The sequence below is a fragment of the Physeter macrocephalus genome, chromosome 20 (assembly GCF_002837175.3).
Source record: "Physeter macrocephalus isolate SW-GA chromosome 20, ASM283717v5, whole genome shotgun sequence".
Classification (NCBI taxonomy): domain Eukaryota; kingdom Metazoa; phylum Chordata; class Mammalia; order Artiodactyla; family Physeteridae; genus Physeter; species Physeter macrocephalus.
Window position 1 is genome coordinate 22,072,756 of NC_041233.1, and position 20,737 is coordinate 22,093,492.

Genomic DNA, 20,737 nt, shown 5'->3' on the forward strand with positions numbered 1-20,737 from the left:
GCGCAGGCTTAGCGGCCATGGCTCACGTGCCTAGCCGCTCCGCGGCATGTGGGATCTTCCCGGACCGGGGCACGAACCTGTATCCCCTGCATCGGCAGGCGGTCTCTCAACCACTGCGCCACCAGGGAAGCCCTCAATCCTGCTTTTTAACAAAATGATTGATTTAAAATCCTGATACCTGGGTCTTACCCCAGAGATTCTGGGACACTTCTGGGCATCAGGATTTTTTAAAGTTTCCCCAAAAGATTCTGGTGGGCAGCCAGGGTGGGGAATTGGTAGGAGTTGGCTAGATTCAGATGGGTTGATTATCAGTTTGGGGAGAAACAAGGGTGAAGATCTAAAGTTTAGAGGAAGTATGTGGCCCCTTCCAGAAACTGGAGGCATTTCTGTGTACCTGGAGCAGAGCTGGGAAATGGGAAGGGTGAGAGATGAGATGGGGGAGCATGGGGACAGGTCCTTGAGGGCCACATGAGAGTGTGCACATTTTGCACACACACGCCAGGGGAGGCATCGAAGGGAGGAGGTGGCATTCTGGGGGCCTCACGTGGGCTTTAGGTGGAGAACAGTTGGTGGGAAGCAAGATCAGAGTCCAGGAAACCAGTGGGGGCTGTTTTAAAGTCACTTTTGAGAATTGACAGGGGCCAGGACTAGGGGTTCTCAGTGGAGACGATGAGAAGAAATGGGCACATGTCGGAGCTGTCTGGAGGGGAGAATCAGCTCTGCTCAATAATGGGTGGGATAAGGGGGGAGGCCAATTTACTTCTCCTCTCAGATTCATGTCTATGGTCTCTGAAGTTCCCCTCTCCCACTCACTGCCTCCGAGAGGGGACCTGGGGCTACAGGAATAGCCAAGTAAGAAAAAGCTGGGTGCGAAGACATAGAAACAACCTAAGTATCCATTGACAGATGAATGGATAAAGAAGATGTGGTACATATATACAATGGAATGTTACTATGCCGCGGAGCGGCTGGGCCCGTGAGCCATGGCCGCTGAGCCTGCGCGTCCGGAGCCTGCGCTCGGCAACGGGAGAGGCCACAGCAGTGAGAGGCCCGTGTACCGCAAAAAAAAAAAAAAGAACAAGATAATGCCATTTGCAGCAACATGGATGAAACTAGAGATTATCATACTAAGTGAAGTAAGTCAGAGAAAGACAAATATCATGTGATATTGCTAATATGTGGAATCTAAAAGATCACACAAATGAACCTATCTATGAAACAGAAACACAATCAGGGACATATAGAATAGAGTGGTGGTTGCCAAGGGGGAGGGGGCCGGGGGAGGGATGGATTGGGAGGTTGGGATTAGCAGATGCAAATTGGTATATATAGAATGCATAAACAGCAAGGTCCTACTGTACAGCACAGGGAACTATATTAAATATCTTGTGAAAAGCCATAAAGGAAAAGAATATGAAAAGAATGTGTATATATATATATATATATACACACACACACACATATATAACTGAGTCACTTTGCTGTACAGCAGTAATTAACATTGTAAATCAACTATACTTCAATATAAAATTTATTAAAAAAAAGAAAAAGAAAAGAGTTTAAAAAATAGCAGGTAAAAATGCAAAGTCATATTGAAATTCATGAACCATTCTTACTTTCTATTAAGTAAAGCTATACCAAGAAATTATCCATATTTTAAAGCCCATTTTAATTCTTCCTAGAGCAGATCCCCAAATTTAATAAAATCTATTAAAAATTTAAAGATTTTATAAATACAAAAATAAAATCTACACCAAATGCAGAAAGAAAGGAAGGAAGGGAGTGAGGGAGGGAGGGAAGAAGGAAGGAAGGAAGGAAGAAAGCAAAGGCTGGGTGCTACTTAGCCAAAAAGAAAGTTGCACGAATTTTCAGGAACTTGGGGAGAAATAGCAGTCAGCCTTGCCTGATTTCTCTGGACTGGCTGCCTGACCAACCCCAGGTTCACACATCATCATGATGTTATAGCCATACGGCATTTCTGGTCCCAACCTGTTGGGGGAGATTGCACAGTCCGGCAATGAATGCATGATGGACTGCTCATCTAGAAGGTCCCTTCCACCTGAGACATCCACCAGCCTCCCAGAATGGACATCACATTCATACTTCAGTTTATCAATCTGTAAATGCTGGCCCAGTTTACATCTCCACTGTAAGTGAGGAAAAAATGGACTGAAAAAGCAAGCCCCAGACTCTGGAAAAGAATTTTCTATTCATCAGCAATAGATATAATATAAATGTAAGATATTGAGAATGAGTAATTTATAATCGTTTTATGGTGAGAAAATGTTCTGTAATATATTTTTAATTGATAGGACAAATAGGCCTTAAAACAGCATTGAATTTCAGGGCACTTCATGAAATCATTAGGTAACAAAGAAACCTATCATTTACACATCATTTCCAGACAACTGGGTCTATCCATTTAACACCAAGCATTTTTTTTAATATATTTATTTTTCAGTTTTTAAATTTGTGTTTTGAAAAGATCACTTTGGCAGCCAGGACCACATGTGTGGTTGTGCAGGTTGTACACTGCACAAGGACACACATTGAAGGGAGTATCACTCACATCATAGACCTCGAAGAACTGCGACTAATTATGAGCATTTCCAGCAGATGGCAGTAAAGGTTCTTGTTCTAACAAAATTAGGGAAGTCAGGTGTCTTGAGGAAGGGACATCTTTTTCTTATTAGCACAAAGGTGCCCTGGGCCAGTGGTGGCCTTGTTGGCATGGATCTGGAGGAAGACAAAACTGGGGGCAGGAAAACCACTACGATTATCTGGGCTGGAAAAGAAGACAGCCTTAGCTCGGGTAATGGCGATAAGCTTGGAGAAGAGGGGCAAAGTTATGTAAGATTGATGAGGCTGGGAAAAGAGAGGGAGAAGGAGAGGGAGGAAGAGGGAATGACTCCCAGGTCTGTCTGTGGATGGAGCTGCCAGTCCCGAGGGTGATGGGAGGAGCCTGTTTCGAGGAATGATTTGGATTTGGGGATGTGGTGAGCTTGATTTACCTGTGACGCCCAGGTGGCATCATGGCAGGGCTGGAAGTGCAGATCTGGTGACATGGGAAGGAAGGTGCAAGCAGGCGCTGTGAGTGGATGGGGTTTCCCCAGAAGACTGCGCGGCCTGAGCAGAGCAGAGCGCCCAGTCGGAGCCCAGAGACACCGCCACCTAGTGGGCGGGTGGACAAGCGAGCAGAGGCCAGGGAAGGAGACAGTCATGTGTTTCGTCCCAAGCCTACCCTTGCTGTGGTATTTACCATCTCCTGTGGGCTGGGCTATCCAGTGTTGGTTTAGATTGTATCCAAAATGAGCGGACACGAGCTCTTCCTTTTTGGCTACAGAAATCATTCCTTTTACTATCACATACTCAGCTGTATCCCAGATGGTTACTGTTGCTGGAAGTGTGACTTGCGAGAAGTGAGAGGTTTGCTGTAGAAGTCTCCAGACCTCCGTGGAAATCTCCACCACTTAACAAATTATGATCTTCCAACAAAATTTGCAGTGAAACAAATGTGTGCCATTAAATTCAGCTTTCCTATTGATTGCCAGCTGACACACAAGGATACTTGTGTTCCCAAAATCAATAAAATCACTCAAGAATGTAGCAAACTTTTATAGTTCGCGTGAATATATTTGTCATAACATTTGAAAATATTAATAATGATTAATGTTATTTCAAACGTTAATGTTATTTCAAACATTTAAATGGTGGAGTCTGGCCCAAGGAATGTTCAGACTAAACATCCAACAGAGAAAAGAGCTCCTTGGTCTAGATTTTCTGCTATGTATCCTTAAGTTTTTTCCTCTTTAAATAAAAAAAGTTCTACCTCTGCTTTTGCACTTGAGCACACGATCAAGGTTTTCTTGCTTATAAATTATTTCGGAAGAGTTAGTCCGAGAGCCCAGCCGCACTCGGGCAGAGCCTCACCTGTGTGCCTGCATTGTGCTGCCTGACGAATCGCTGCCTTTAGCCTCTTCCCGTGGCGGCGTTCGATGACAGATTTTCCGTCTGAGAATCCAGTGTCTGTGTATCTGGCTGTCAAGTTGAAAATAACCTGACCTTCAGGGGCTTCCTGAAGGCTGGGAACGTGTAGGACTTCCCATTAGCCATGCCTCTCATGCTGACGGTTAATTTGATGAACCCCAAGAGGATGCTTAACTGCTTCCTCTAAATGCAGGAGACAGAGGGAGGACAGTGATGGTCCAAGATGCTAAATGAAATTCAACTTCTCAGAAGCTTGAAACTCGGAGGCTCCTTGACCCCCTTTCTGCCCATCAGGAAAAAGGGTTGAGCGGAGTGCCCCTTCCTCCCAGGTGTGGGCCCCTAGGAGCAGCAGGTGCAGGAAAGTCCTTTTAATGTGCTCAATGGGGTGCTGTACATTTTAACCTAGAGCCATAAAGCAAGCCTGTTTGTGAAGACTTTATAACTACACCTCTTTTTGATGGGTACCCTTTTTTTGTGTGTGTGGTACGTGGTCCTCTCACTGTTGTGGCCTCTCCCGTTGCGGAGCACAGGCTCCGGACGCGCAGGCCCAGCGGCCATGGCTCACGGGCCCAGCCGCTCCGCAGCACGCGGGACCCTCCCGGACCGGGGCACGAACCCACGCCCCCTGCATCGGCAGGCGGACTCCCAACCACTGCGCCACCAGGGAAGCCCATTGATGGGTACCCGTTTTAAATGAAAGAAAAGCTGGGCAGAAATCTGAAGGCAGCAAACCAGATATCTAATATGGCGTTAATTTCAAATACTCTGTCCTCCAGTCCCAACAAGCCTGCTCATATTTCTCAAACTACAGTGCCCCAATCTTTGATTCAGAAAATGCGGTGCCGTGTAAATGAATTGTTGGTAAACACAATATTCCTTGCTTAATAACCCAAAAAAATGTTGTGAGAATGAATTTGCAGTGATTTAGCGCTTTTCATTATGGAAATGCCATATAAATATTTAACTCTAATGCTTATTTTATTCTAATTTTTTGTTAATCACATTTGCTTAGTTAATATGGCATACTTATGCCAAGTTTTTATTTTATTGCCATAGATTTTACGAATGATGGCAATTGCATGTGGTGTTTTATTTGAAATTAGGTTGATTGCAAAAATTCATGCAGAATCGCCTATTAATTTTAGGGTTTAGTATCTATGCCATTGTACCAGCAAATCCCCCCAACACACACACGTACACACATACCTGCACACATACATACACACAACACATTCATGCACACGTGCACATACAATTTTCCACCCACGTATAACACACTGGCACATTGCCTCTTTCTTTAGGGAAAGAACTCTTTCTAGGGGAGGAATTTTTCTTTAAAGGCTCATTCATGCTCTTGAAGGCAGACAAATTTGATTTAGCAGAGCATCCTTCCAAAATTGAGAAAGAAAGAAAAAATAAAGGAGGAAGGGGAAAGCATTCAGGGGTATAAACCAATTCTATAGTTTTGTTTTGTTTTTTTGACTCAAAAACTGATAGTATGTGAAATAGAATTCACTTTTCAGGTTAAGTGGTACCTTACCCCTTAGTATAAATCAGTTCTTCCTATCCACTTTCCTTTAGGACGAGAGGGACAAGGGGCATCAAGTGAAGAGGAAAAGGAGATTCTGAAAGGGGTCTCAGCTCTCCTCAGAGATGGCTGCACACTGAAAGAAACTCGGCTTCAATGTTAGGGTTCTGTTTTGGTCAGGATTAACTTCTGCCGACAGTGGCTTAAACAAGAGAGTTTCTTTTTCTCTCATACAAAAGACATCTATAGAAGACAGTCCATGTTGATAAGGAGGCTCCACAGTCATAAGACATTCTAGTTCTTATCTTATTGCTCTGTCATCCACAACTTCTTACCCTTGGTCAAAGATGGCTGCTCAAATTCCAGCCATCATGTCCTCAGTCTGCCAGTAAAAAGGGAAGAAAGGCACTGTCCCTTCATTAATGGATACTTCCCAGAAGTACCATACAACACAACTGCTTGCTTTTCATCAGCCAGAACTTAGTCACACGATCACACCTAACAAAAAGGGTGGTTGGGAAATACTGTCTTCATTCCTGTGATTTGGGGCTCTGCAAAAAATCAGAGGTCCATCTACTAAGGAAGATGGGGGAGAATTAATGTCAAGGGACAACTAGAAGTCTTTGCCCACAGGATCTTATATCAGATCTTGCTAAAATATCTTACTTGTCTGTGACCTGAGTTCTTTCCAGTTTTCTGGATTTCTTTCCAGGCCCAGACATAAAAATCACAAATAAATAAAAGTCATCTAACTCCAAGGCCATTTCCAAAGGAACGCTTTGGAAAGCTCAGACCCCATTCTAAGATTGCCTATTAACCCTCCCTTGAAATTTCAGCGGAAATTCTAGAATTGGCTGGGAATGCAGCGAGGGACAACAAGAAGGCCCGGATAGCCCCAAGACACATCCTGCTGGCAGTTGCCAATGACGAGGAACTCAATCAGGTACGTCTGAAGCATTGACACCAGCCACGGAATGGGTTTGCCAAACGCGCTACTGCATGTGGACCTGGCTGGCTAGAAATCCTTCCTGCTACAGTACCCAGTCACATTTACACTAAAAGAGTCAGATCATATGGGAGAAGAACAAATTCTGCTAGCCATATTATTTAGATTCAAAATAAAATTGTCTCTGGCATAGATCCCATTATATATTCTGAGACTTGCCAGAATTTCTTTTCCTCTTTAAAAGCAAGCTCTGTGTGTTGCCGAGGGAAGTGCAGTGCACATATGTTATTCTCTGTACAGTTTCTTCCCCCAAACTTTGTTGACGATTTATTCTGATGAGGGCAGAAGCGTCCTTCTTCATATATCAAAACTAACGCTTTATATTTTAGAGCTGACTCCAAAATCGAGTGAATTCCCACCCCCATGCCCCCCGCCAAAGATGTGCAAGGTAGCAGGTAAATAGTATGAGAATTTTAATTTATGTGTATTTTATAATGTTAACTGTCTGTGGTTAAGAATCAGTTCTTATTTCCAATCCAACATGGGCTGATAATTTCCAAAAATACAATAAAAAATAATTACTAGAAAAATTAAAAAACAAAAACAAACTACCAGCTACAATTTTTTGTTACTAGATCCAATAGGTATACAAAAACTCTGTCAACTTACTAGACTCTTCCTCGTGATTTCTGTACTCTCTTTGTCACAGACAGGTAACTAATAGTTTGTGGACCAGCCTTGGTTGCAGACCACATTTGGAGTAGCGCTGCTATAGAATGTGCAGAATGTATTAGTGTGGTAGTTCCTGTTGATTAGTTAAAGTAAACACATATCAGTTGGGAGGTGTGTGGTCAAACATTTTACTGATGGAATGCATGATCAAAGGAGTGGGGTCTGTTGTTAACTGGGTCTAGCCCTTGCGTTAACCTTTGAACCTCATTTTGTCAAGCTGTGCTCCCACGTCTGAAGCTCTTTATCCTCGGTTATGTCTGGAATCTCCAAGCTCTGGGCAACATCCCTGGTTTCAACCTCTATATGCTTTCATTTTGCTTTGCTTGTTTTGCTTTCTGTACAAGATCTCGGGATGCCTTGTTACCTACAGAGAAAAGCCCTATCCGTGAGACAGGGACAACCAGTTAAATCATGTATTATGCAGTTTCTTTGGAAAGCAGAGACCAGATTTAACACTTGTTTTGCCAACATTTAGAACCGTATTAAATCCAGAACCAACGAGCTCTTTGCTGTCTGAACTCACGCCTTCTCTCTCTCTTCAGCTGCTAAAAGGAGTGACCATCGCCAGCGGAGGCGTCCTGCCCAGAATTCACCCTGAACTGCTGGCCAAAAAACGAGGGACCAAAGGCAAGTCAGAAACTATCCTCTCCCCTCCCCCAGAGAAAAGAGGAAGGAAGGCCACGTCGGGCAAGAAGGGGGGCAAGAAATCGAAGGCTGCCAAACCACGGACGTCCAAAAAGGTGAGCCCAGTGGTGTCTGTGAGCTCAGAACTCTCACAGAACGGGAGGAAAGTTGAACCATCCCAAGAGAAGGGCATGGCCAGCATCCCCGAAGGACTGGGGACCCGCCTCAGCTTGGTGCTGGGAGAAAATGATAGGAATGTGTGTGAAAAAGAATAAAGGGCCTTTGAGACGCGCTCAGATCATCATGCAGGGTCTACCAGAGTTTTCCAAACCCCACACGTGGGTGGTTTTCATGTTTCCAGATCCCCTCCACTGACCTCACCAAAATCTCAAGTGAGAGAGCTGACCTGGAACTCTACTTTCCATCTCTCCCCATGTGACATACTGACACACCTTTAGCTTCCCGCAGAGAGTCGCCTGAGTTCATCCAATGGCATTTCAGGTGTTTTGGATAAGTAGCTATAGCTCAGAGGTGCCATTTGTGGAGCAATACTTTCATATGCTGCCCGGTACGGCAACTGCTAGCCACGTGTGGCTATTTAAATTTGCATTTAAATTACTGAAAATGAAATCAAATTCAGTTCCTTGGTTGCACCAGCCACATTTCACGTGCTCAACAGCGCGAAGCAGCACAAAGATAGAACGTGTCCACGAGGGAATGAAGTTTTATTGTACAGCGCTGCTTTGGGGGTTGTCAACTTTTCATTCCCCAGACCTCCATGATGACAAAAAAGATGGTGTAAGAGTTTATTTCTCGGCCGCTGTGCCCCAGGGGAATCCTGGAGAGAAGGGAAGTTGAGCAGTGCGCTATGAATGACCTCGCTTGGCTTATTATCAGAAGCTGTAGGCATTGAAAAGAACAAGAATAACATACCTGTGTCCAGGTTTGAGCAAGGACTATGGGTACATGTGAACCCCTTAATACACTTGATTTTTGCAGTATCCTTTTGTTTTCCCCATATTGCTGTCCCTTGCTTCCCTCTGTTGAAAACAACAGAACCTAACATCTGACCACTTCCGTTCATATCCAACTTGATGGTAACCATGGGAAAGACTTCAAAGCCACTTTGGGCTTTTTCTGGATTATTTCTGATCTGTCCTTCTGATTTCTACCAACAGTCCAAACCAAAGGACAGCGATAAAGAAGGGACTTCAAATTCCACCTCTGAAGATGGGCCCGGGGATGGATTCACCATCCTGTCTTCTAAAAGCCTTGTTCTAGGGCAGAAGGTAATAAAGAGAATTGTAATGTGCTGTCATAAAACACTATTGCATTTTTATAACCTACTGTTTACAAGCAATGAAGCCTCCTTCATCCCTTCCTTCCCTAATATGACTTTCACTCTGGTCTTGAATTATTCATTTTTAAACTAAAGAGCTGTGGCAATGTCTGCATTGTGAGGATAAACAAGCTCTTTAGTGCTGAGAATTGTTCATGCTGACACTGGTCAGCCAGAGGTACCCATAGTGGATCTTTCTGGTCTCCATGGCCCAGATATCTCTTGTTCACCAAAAAAAAATCCATAGCTAACTTTCTCAACCAGCCTTTGGGAGGCCTGCTTCACATGGTGTGATGTAATTTATCGAAGAAGGAAAATAGAAAGATATGTTCCCTGAATATTCCTGGTGTTAGAAATGAATTATTTGCCAGTAATTCAGTCTGCTTGCCTTTCTAGGCTGCAGAAAGAAAACAAACAGCGTTGTACATTTGAAAATTCTTCAGCAGCACAACAGCAGCCCAGCCAGACATACAAATTATTCATTCCCACAAGCATAACAGACAATTTATCTACCAAGTCAACTGGGGTTGCAATATGATACCCATGGAAAGAGTCAGTTAATCATATCGGGTAGCGAATGTTTGCGGCCTGACAGTAGTATGAACCTCTGTTGAAGCAACTGGGAAGAGCATGTTTTGAGAAGAGCATAAACGTGGTGGGTTCCTAATTCATCACTGATGAAAGCAGGGGAAGCAAAGAGGTGGAATTTATGTCCACTCTCGGGGCTATCTGTGGTTACGTGATGATTCGCTTTCTCTCCCTTATCTAGGGGAGCAAGAAGTTCTAGCTCACATGGGGAGACAATGGAGAATGGCTTCCATTCCGCTCAGCTATGGGCACATGGGGCAGCATTTCATAAGCGTAGCCCCAAGAGGGTGGTCCCAAACAAAGTGGCCAGACGTAGAGGTCAGAATCCCAGAGCCCCTCACTCCTCTCCAGCAAAGTGGTTGGCTTTACATCCCTGCCCCTGCAGGTCTGTGCTGCTCTGGAGAGAATGCAGGGAACCGAGTAGCTTCTTGCAGGAACTACTCAGAGAATTACGATATCGAACACGAAGGCCACCCGGATGGGAAACGAAGGCATACGCTATAGGGAAAAGAAAAGGAGGGAGGTCCCGGTCCTGCCCCCAAAAAGGGAGGCAGATTTGCTGCTAGCCTCAGGGTGAACACCAAATCCACTGAGCTCAAAAGAGCCTGTTGAAAACCACACACCTTGGAAACATCAGATGGTCACTCCACGCACAGCCTTTTCTGTTGACACAAGCAATTGTGTCACATTTACTCACATCTGAATGAACAGATGTGAGTAAAACATGAAGATTTTCCATAGGCCTTGATCTCGCCCACACTCTGCATCTTCTTTTCCCAATGCAGCTGTCCTTGACCCAGAGTGACATCAGCCATATTGGCTCCATGAGAGTGGAGGGCATCGTCCACCCAACCACAGCTGAAATTGACCTCAAGGAAGATATAGGTAAGGTTCTGAGATTTTGGGAGAGGTGCCATAGAATAGCTACTGTTCTGGCAAGTTCTCGTGAACTCGGTCATTGTCAGCTGGATAGCCCCTGCTTGGCGGACCGTGTCAATCAAGCTCTGCCTTCATGTGTAATTGAACAGCATTACTAGAGAAAAACTAATTTTGTTTCAAGTCTGCAAATATTTTTGAAATTTTTATTGAAGTATTATACAAAAACAGATCATTAATGCACAGCTTGATGAATTTTTCTCCAAGCAAATAAAACTGGGACCAGCACCTTGATCATGAAACAGAACCTTACCAGCACCCCACAAGGCCTCTCATCCCTTGTCCCGGTCACCATTCTCTCCGAGGGTAACCACTATCCTGTCTTCTGTTTTTTTTATTTTTGGCTGTGCCTTGAGGCATGTGGGATCTTAGTCCCCTGACCAGGGATCGAACCCGTGCCCCCTGCAGTGGAAGCGCCAAGTCTTAACCACTGGACCACCAGGGAAGCCCCCACCACTATCCTGTCTTCTAACAGCATAGAGAGGTGTCATCTGTTTCTGATTTTATATAAATGAAATCATGCAGTATGTCTCCTTTTGTGTCTGTCTCCTTTTGCTTAACTTTGTGAAATCAACCCATGTTGTTGAGTGTGGTTGTAGTTCATTTTCTTTACTGTACAGTATTCCACTGTAGGAATATAACACAGTTTGTTGATCCATTGTACCATTGATGGCACTGGGGCAGTTTCCAATTTGGGCTGTAATGAGTGGTGTTACTCTAAATATTGTTGTACATGTTTTGGGTAAACCTCTACATATATTTTAAGCTGAAATACTGAGAACACCATTGGTAAAAAGGAAGTGGACATCTGGAAAAAGTTAGGTGGTCTGTAAGGCTATACACTGAGTTCTTTCACCAGTGGTTTGCCACCTGTCCCACGAGTGGTGGAGGCATCTGTTACTAGGCTAGGTGGAGGAACCTGGAGGCTAAGCTTCCAGGCACTAGAAATAATAATAAGACCATTGAGTCACCATCTCACCGATTTTTACAAGACAGAAATGGGCAAAGAAAGGGTTTTGTCCCTGGGATACAGGGCTTGCTTCTGAGGTAGGTGATTTGGGGCCAGTGCTAGTAGCTCAGCCCTGGATGGTAGCTGCCAGGCTCACCTGTGTTTCCCCCTTGGCATCAGAGGCCACTTCCTTTGCTGAAAAGGAAATAAGATAGCACCAGGTGGGGGGAAACAAAAACAAAAAACAGTATTACAGAGAAAGAGGATTTCTCTGGCACACAGACAGAGATGGTGAAAATTCCTCTACTCTTCAAACCCAGCCCAGGCCCTACCAACTGCCCTCAACTCCCTCTGTGTGGAAAGACTCCCCCTCGTGGCCTTAATCTTGAGCTCTGTTTTGAAGTGTGTTCTAGCTTCTCTCAAACAAAACAAGTTTATCTTTTAAAGTTTTACCTTCTTTCTCATTTCTATAGTATTTGCATTTTTATATCAGGAAAACTATAAAGATATTTCTATTTTTTAAAGGCTGGGTGATGGTAGGATAGAAAAAACACTGGTATTGAAGCAAAAACTCGAGGTCAGATCCCAGCCTCAGTAGAGGTTTTGGAGCCAGTGTGGGTCTATGTCCTGGATTTAGCTGTGTGACTATAGGCAGTTTTCTTAACCTCTCTGAACCTCAGTTTCCTCACATGTGAGGATAACAACAGTACGTGTCTCATAGAGGTGCTATGAAGATTAAATAAGATAATACAAAGAGGGAGCTTAGCACAGTGCCGGGCTCATAGGCATTTGATAAATGATAGTCTCCTTCATGGCTGCAGAGTTGTTAGAAGGGGTCCCTCCCATCATGATCCCATTCTCCACTACTGTCGCCCAAACCAATCTCCCCATGCAGATAAGGCCCTGATTTATTCTTTTTAAGACATTATAAGCTATTACAGAAAAGTTCAAGCCTACACAAAAATAGCAGAAGAGTGTAATGAAACCCTACACACCCCATTGCAATCATCATCTACCCATGACCAAGTTCGTTTCAGCTCTACCCCCACCCACATTCCCCCCACACATATTATCTGTGAATATTTCAGAATGACAAGGGTTATTTTTTTACAACATACCATTATCACAAGACCACTATGACAGCTAAAAAAATTTAAATTAATATCTTCAGATATCCAGTGTTCAAATTCCAACTGCATCATAAATGTCAATTTTTTAAAATTTGTTTATTTGATTCAGGCTCCAATAAGTTCACACGTTACAATTGGTTGATAAGTCGCTTATAACCCATTGGATCCCCCTTTGTCTCTCTCTTTTTTTCTTAGCAATTTATTTGTTGAAGAAGCTGGGCCGTTTGTCCTGCAGGGTTTCCCACAGTCTGGATTTTGCTGATTCCATCCTCCTAGTGTCATTAAACATGTTTCTTCTCTGCTTTTCTTATAAGTTGGTAGTTGGATCCAGAGGCTTAATTAGATTCAGGTTCAAAAACTTTTAGCAAGACTACGTGGGCAGTGATGGAATGTTCTCCCATCAGGAGGAGCCCCAGTCTCTCATGCTGCTCCTTCTCTAGTTTTGTGCATTCGTTAGGGGTCGCAAAGGGGAGATATTCTAATCCTAGATATTCTAATTCCTTCTTCACTTCTTCACTGGAGGCTTCCACACAGGGGAAGTCCCCTCATCAACTCTACAGGCTACTTTATTCCTAAATGTCTTCAGGGAAGAGGGTGGGCTCACCTTGATTTTTACATGGTCCCATTTGACCTCTGAAAGCAGAGCACAGCAGCCTAGACCTGTTTCCCCTGCTTCTCACAGTGAACTTGGCTACCAGCTTCAGCTACTTGGCCTTCTCCAGGCTTCTGTGATCCAGCAGATCGAAACTGGCCAGGGGTCTGAGGGGCAGAAAGGAGACTTAGAGGCACTTGCCATAGCCTGCGATCACCATAACCAAATTGTGTCATTGAAACCCAAGCATATTAATGGAGAAACCCCTCCATCCACGCGTCAGTGGAGAGTGATTGCTGGAATCAATATTTTTCCTAAGTGATCTGCACATCGTACTGTGCCCCTCCAAATATACTTGAGTGTCTGAGTGTGGGGTGGGGAAGCTCCCTCACTCAGCCTCTAGGGAAGCCTCTGAACTGAATAATAATAATAACAATAATCATCATCATCATCTGAATAATTATAACAACTAATAATAATAACCACAAAGAGAGAGAGAGCTGAGACTTGCCCCAGACATCCAGTTCACCAAATTCATTTGAAGATGAAAATGCATGAGGGGAAATACCTCATCTCCCACCCAAGAGCAGCAGTCATCCTGGTCTGGACAAAACACCCACATGTCATCTCAGGGGCATAAGGATCCGCTGGTGCACATAGGTGGGGCTCCTGCTGCGCTAGAGGTGGAGTCCTGCCATCTCCTGGGGGTTCCACTTGGCCTCCCTAGAAGCACAACCCTGAAATATGGCGTAGAGAATTGTCCTACCATCAAAAATTCGAGGGATTTCCCAGCAGAAATGTCCTTAGAGATTAGCCTTGCAAAGCTCTGCATTTTCCATTGGAAACCAAGGCCCAAGTTGGGGGAACAACATTCCAGGCTGCCCCGGGCCTGTGTCTGTCCTTTGGCCCCAGGGACTTACAACACATAGGTGGTGGTGAGATGGGAACAGGACCCCAGAGCTCTCCACTCAGAGGTTCCTGATAAGCCATCTGTCACCTGGGGCCTGCCCCCCACCCCCCAGCGACAAGGTTGTGGCTGCATCCCCAAGGGTGGCTCTGGGACCCTGCTTAGGAGCTGGTAACAAGAGGTAGGCTGCAGGGTTTTGTGAGATCCCCCCCAGTGTGGAGTGCTGCCATCAAATCAAGACACTGAATTTAATCAATACTACACGGGTACTGAACCCAGAGATCAGAACACCGGAGCCTCAATTTTTTGAAAAGATCATTTTAGGGTTTGTGTCATGAGACAGCTTTATGGCCAAATCACCTCCTAAAAGGGTCCTTTAACGAGTTTCCATGGAATATGTCAATTGCCAACAATATAACTAGCACTGCTGACGGACTTTGATAGTACTCACAATGGTATAAACTCTTCTCCCATTTTATGCCTCTCCTTATGTTTTTTCTTATGCTTCCTTTTTGCTTTCAAGAGGGATCCATCTTTTATATCTCTAGTATCATTTTCCTCTTCAGTAGAGACTTCTAATTCTAAATTAAATATCAAGTTAAGAAATAAAGATATAAGTTAAGGAAAATGAAAATCTTATTTATCTAACCCTAACCTTAAAGTTATAAATACCTTTGCTTTCTTTGCAAACTTTTTTTTTTTTTTTTGGCCGTGCTGTGCGGCTTGTAGGATCTTAGCTCCCCGACCTAGGATTGAACCAAGGCCCTGGCAGTGAAAGCGCCAAGTCCTAACCACTGGACTGCCAGGGAATTCCCTCTTTGCAAACTTCTGAAGCTTCTTTTTTATTGTTGTCTTTTTAGGTCATTTTTTTCTAAATAGATCTTTATTCGAGTATAATTAATTCACAATACTGTGTTAGTTTCTGTTGCACAACAAAGCGAACCAGCCATATGCATACACATGTCCCCATATCCCCTCCCTCTTAAGCCTCCCTCCCATCCTCCCTATCCCACCCCTCTAGGTCATTGCAAAGCACAGAGCCAATCTCCCTGTGCTATGCAGCTGCTTCCCACTAGCTATCTATTTTACATTTGGTAGTGTATATATGTCCATGCTACTCTCACTTCGCCCCAGCTTCGCCCTCCCACCCCAAGTCCTCAAGTCCATTCTCTATGTCTACCTCTTTATTCCTGCCCTGCAACTAGGTTCATCAGTACCTTTTTTTTTTTTTTTTTAGATTCCATATATATGCATTAGCATATGGTATTTGTTTTTCTCTTTCTGACTTTTACCTCACTCTGTATGACAAACTCTAGGTCCATCCACCTCACTACAAATAACTCAATTTCGTTTCTTTTTGTGGCTCAGTAATATTCCATTGTATAGATGTGCCACATCTTCTTTATCCATTCTTCTGTCGATGGACATTTAGGTTGGTTCTGTGTCCTTGCTATTGTAAATGGTGCTGCAATGAACCTGTGGTACATGTCTCTTTTTCAGTTATGGTTTTCTCAGGGTATATGCCCAGTAGTGAGATTGCTGAGTCATATGGTAGTTCTATTTTTAGTTTTTTAAGGAACGTCCATACTGTTTTCCATAGTGGCTGTATCAATTTACATTCCCACCAACAGTGCAGAAGGGTTCCCTTTTCACCACACCTTTCCAGCATTTATTGTTTCTAGATTTTTTGATAATGGCCATTCTGACCGGCATGAGGTGATACCTCATTGTGGTTTTGATTTGCATTTCTCTAATAATTAGTGATGTTGAGCATCTTTTCACGTGCCACTTGGCCATTTGTATGTCCTCCTTGGTGAAATGTCTATTTAGGTCTTCCACCCATTTTTTAACTGGATTATTTGTTTTTTTGATATTGAGCTCCATGAGCTGTTTATATATTTTGGAGATTAATCCTTTGTCTGTTGTTTCATTTGCAAATATTTTCTCCCATTCTGAGGGTGTCTTTTTGTCTTGTTTATCTTTGCTGTGCAAAAGCTTTTAAGCTTAAGTCCCATTTGTTTATTTTTGTTTTTATTTCCATTACTCTAGGGGGTGGGTCAAAAAAGACCTTGCTGTGGTTTATGTCAAAGAGTGTTTTGCCTATGTTTTTCTCTAAGAGTTTTATAGTGTCTGGTCTTACATTTAAATCTTTAATCAATTTGGAGTTTATTTTTGTGATGTTAGGTAATGTTCTAATTTCATTCTTTTACATGTAGCTGCCCAGTTTTCCCAACACCACTTACTGAAGAGGCTGTCTTTTCTTCATTGTATGTCCTTGCCTCCTTTGTCGTAAATTAGGTGCCCATAGGTGCATGAGTTTATCTCTGGGCATTCTATCCTGTACCATTGATCTCTATTTCTGTTTTTGTGCCAGTACCATATTGTCTTGATTACTGTAGCTTTGGGGTATAGTTTGAAGTTGGGGAGCCTGATTCCTCCGACTCCGTTTTTCTTTCTCAAGATTGCTTTGGCTATTCGAGGTCTTTTGTGTTTCCATAAGAATTGTAAAATTTTTTGTTCTGATTCTGTGAAGAATGCATTGGTAGTCTGATAGGGATTGCATTGAATCTGTAGATTGCTTTGGGTAGTATAGTCATTTTCACAATGTTGATTCTTCCAATCCAAGAACATGGTATATTTCTCCATCTGTTTATGTCATCTTTGATTTTTTGTTGCAATGGTAAATGGGAGTGTTTCCTTAATTTCTCTTTCTGATTTTTCGTTGGTGGTGTATAGGAATGCCAGAGATTTCTGTGCATTAATTTTGTATCCTGCAACCTTACCAAATTCCTTGATTAGTTCTAGTAGTTTTCTGGTGTCATCTTTAGGATTTTCTATGTATAGTGTCATGTCATCAGCAAACAGTGACAGTTTTACTTCTTCTTTTTCAATTTGTATTCCTTTTATTTCTTTTTCTTCTCTGATTGCTGTGGCTAGGACTTCCAGACTGTGTTGAATAAGAGTGGCAAGAGTGGACATCCTTGTCTTGTTCCTGATCTTGGTGGAAAAGCTTTCAGTTTTTCACCCTTGAGTATGATGCTTGCTGTTGGGTTTGTCATATACATTTATATGTTGAGTTAGGTTCCCTCTATGCCCATTTTCTGGGAAGTTTTTATGATAAATGGGTGTTGAATTTTGTCAAAAGCTTTTTCTGCATCTATTGAGATATGGGTTTTATTCCTTAATCTGTTATTGTGGTGTATCACATTGATTGATTTGCGTATATTGAAGAATCCTTGCATCCCTGGGATAAATCCCATTTGATCATGGCGTATGATCCTTTTAATGTGCTGTTGGATTCTGGTTGCTAGTGTTTTGTTCAGGATTTTTGCATCTATGTTCATCAGTGATATTGGTCTATAATTTTCTTTTCTTGTGATGTCTTTTTCTGGTTTTGGTATCAGGGTGATGGTGGCTTCGTAGAATGAATTTGGGAGTGTTTCTCCCTCTGCAATTTTTTGGTAGAGTGTGAGAAGGATCAGTGTTAGCTCTTCTCTCAATGTTTGATAGAATTCACCTGTGAAGCCATCTGGTCCTGGACTTTTGTTTGTTGGAAGATTTTTAATTACGGTTTCAATTTCATTACTTGTGATAGGTCTGTTTATATTTTCTAATTCTTCCTGGTTCAGTCTTGGAAAATTGTACCTTTCCAAGAATTTGTCCATTTCTTCGTGGTTGTCCATTTTATTGGCATATAGTTGTTTGTAGTAGTCTCTTATAATCCTTTGTATTTCTGCAGTGTCAGTTGTGATTTCTCCTTTTTCATTTCTAATTTTATTGATTTGCATCCTCTCCCTTTTTTTCTTGATGAGTCTGGCTAAGTGTTTATCAATTTTGTTTTATCTTCTCAAAGAATCAGCTTTTAGTTTTATTGATCTTTGCTATTGTTTTCTTCATTTCTATCTCATTTATTTCTGCTCTGACCTTTATGATTTCTTTCCTTCTACTGACTTTGGGTTTTCTTTGTTCTTCTTTCTCTAGTTGCTTTAGGTGTAGGGTTAGACTGTTTATTTGAGATTTTTCTTGTTTCTTGAGGTGAGATTGAATGGCTATAAGCTTCCCTCTTAGAACTGCTTTTGCTGCGTCCCATAGGTTTTGGGTTGTCATGCTGAGAAGACAGTGTATTCTGCCACTTTTGGGTGGAATGTTCTATAAATATCAGTTAAATCTATCTGGTCTGTTGTGTCATTTAAAGCTTGTGTTTCTTTATTTATTTTCTGTTTGGATGCTCTGTACATTGGTATAAGTGGGCTGTTAAAGTCCCCTACTATTATTGTGTTATTGTTGATTTCTCCTTTCATAGTTGTTAGCATTTGCCTTATGTATTGAGGTGCTCCTATGTTGGGTGCACAAACATTTATAATTTTTATATCTTTTTCTTGGATTGATCCTTTGATCATTAGGTAGTGTCCCTCCTTATCTCTTGTGACAGTCTTTATTTTAAAGTCTATTTTATCTGATACTAGTATTGCCACTCCAGCTTTCATTTGATTTCCATTTGCATGGAATATCTTTTTCCATCCCTTCATTTTCAGTCTGTATGTATCCCTAGGTCTGAAGTGGGTCTCTTGTAGACAGCATATATATGGGTCTTGTTTTTGTATCCATTCAGCCAGTCTGTGTCTTTCGGTTGGGCATTTAATCCATTTACATTCAAGGTTATTATTGATATGTATGTTCCTATTACCATTTTCTTAACTGATTTGGGTTTGTTTTTGTGGGTCTCTTTCCCCTCTGTGTTTAGTGCCTAGAGAAGTTTCTTTAGCATTTGTTGTAAAGCTGGTTTGGTGGTGCTAAATTCTTTTAGCTTTTGCTTGTCTGAAAAGTTTTTGACTTCTCCATGGAATCTGAATGAGACCCTTGCTGGGTAATCTTGGTTGTACGTTTTTCTCTTTCAACACTTTAAGTATATCCTGCCACTCCCTTCTGGCCTGCAGAGTTTCTGCTGAAAAATCATCTGATAACCTTATCGAGATTCCTTTGTAAGTTATTTTTTCTTTTTCCCTTGATGCTTTTAATATTTTTTGTTAGTTTGATTAATAGGTGTCTTGATGTGTTTTTCCTAGGGTTTATCCTGTATGGGACTTTCTGTGCTTCTTGGACTTAGGTGACTATTTCCCTTCCCATTGTAGGGAAGTTTTCGACTATAATCTATTCAAATATTTTCTCAGACCCTTTCTTTTTCTCTTCTTCTTCTGGGACCCCTATAATTCGAATGTTGGTGTTTTCTCAATCCGTGCCTCCATTCTATTTCTGAGATTCTGGATCATCTTTACTATCATTACTCTGAATTCTCTTTCAGGTAGATTGCCTACTTCCTCTTCATTTATTTGTTCTTGTAGGTTTTTACCTTGCTCCTTTATCTGTGACATATTTTTTTGCCTTCTCATTTTTTTTTTTGTTTGTTTGAGTGGGATTGTGTTCCTGTCTTACTGGTTGTTTGGCCTGAGGCTTTCAACACTGGAGTTTGTAGGCTACTGGGTAGAGCTGGGTCTTGGTGCTGATATGAGGAACTCCGTGAGACCTCACTCTGATGAATATTCCCTGGGCTCTGAGGTTCTCTTAGTCCAGTGGTTCGGACTCAGAGCTCCCACCACAGGAGCTTTGGCCTGACCCCCAGCTCGTGAACAAAGATCCCGCAAGCCGCATGGGGTGGCAAAAAAAAAAAAGAACAATAACAAAGTAAAAAATAAAATTAGACTAGGAAACTAACAGATATGTTAGAAAGAATATAAAAATAAAAATATAGATGAATCAACAACCAGAAGGTACATCAGTACCACAATAGTAAAAAAGAGGAGGGAAAAGGAAGAAAAAAAAAAGAGGGTGGGCGGGTAAAGGCCTTGGCTGTGGAGGACGGGGCCTAAGCAAGATTTGAGGGGTGGGTGGGGCCTATGCTTAGGACCCACAGGGCTGGAAAAGGCCCTGGGGTCTGTGGAGGGTGGGGCTTAGGCTCGAGGAACGGAAGGGGCCCAAGCATGCACCCCACCCCTGGTCTCAGAGGGCGGAGGACCTCACCTGGGAGCCCATGAGGATTCCTGGGCTCGAGTGGGTGGGGCAAAGCCCTCCTCTCCTCTCCTGCTCTTGAGGTCTGGGAGGGCCCCTCCCGCCTGCCTCTCCTGATCTCCCCGGCCTCAGGGGCGCCGATCCTGTCTGGTCTCCACTTCTCCTCCCCCTCAGTCCCCCTGCATCCTACTGGTTCACTTTGGGGTTCCTCCCGTCTCCTTGGGCATCAGAGCCCCCTGCCAGCGGCCAGCAGGTGCCCTAGTTGTGGGGAGACGCTAACTCCGCATCTTCCCTAACCACCATCTTGACTCCCCCTCCTTGAGTCATTTTTAAAATCTCTGATTTGGGAGTGAGGCATTCTTCATCTTCAGAGCTACTTCTTTTTTTTTTTTTGTGGTATGCGGGCCTCCCTCTGTTGTGGCCTCTCCCATTGCGGAGCACAGGCTCCGGACGCGCAGGCTCAGCGGCCATGG

The 20,737-nt window shown here is 43.0% G+C and overlaps 2 protein-coding genes across 4 annotated transcripts in view; one reads left to right on the top strand and one right to left on the bottom strand.

Annotated features, from left to right (window-relative positions):
- Positions 1–20,737, top strand: part of MACROH2A2 (macroH2A.2 histone) — a 54,735-nt gene that overhangs the window by 23,791 nt on the left and 10,207 nt on the right. The window contains exons 3-6 of the mRNA XM_007103400.4: positions 6,352–6,458; positions 7,736–7,933; positions 8,996–9,106; positions 10,530–10,629. Of these exons, the coding sequence (XP_007103462.1) occupies positions 6,352–6,458; positions 7,736–7,933; positions 8,996–9,106; positions 10,530–10,629 (516 nt within the window). The remainder of the gene's footprint in view (positions 1–6,351; positions 6,459–7,735; positions 7,934–8,995; positions 9,107–10,529; positions 10,630–20,737) is intronic.
- The window catches only part of AIFM2 (AIF family member 2), a 35,197-nt gene continuing 27,286 nt past the window's right edge, over positions 12,827–20,737 (bottom strand). Inside the window, exons 8-9 of one of the 3 annotated variants that reach the window (XM_028481920.2) lie at positions 14,710–14,839; positions 12,827–14,088 (exon numbers count right to left, since the gene is read on the bottom strand). In XM_028481920.2, coding sequence (XP_028337721.1) covers positions 13,980–14,088; positions 14,710–14,839 — 239 coding nt within the window. In that variant the 3' untranslated portion in view covers positions 12,827–13,979. The remainder of the gene's footprint in view (positions 14,089–14,709; positions 14,840–20,737) is intronic. The other 2 variants (XM_028481916.2, XM_028481917.2) reach the window with 2 other exon arrangements.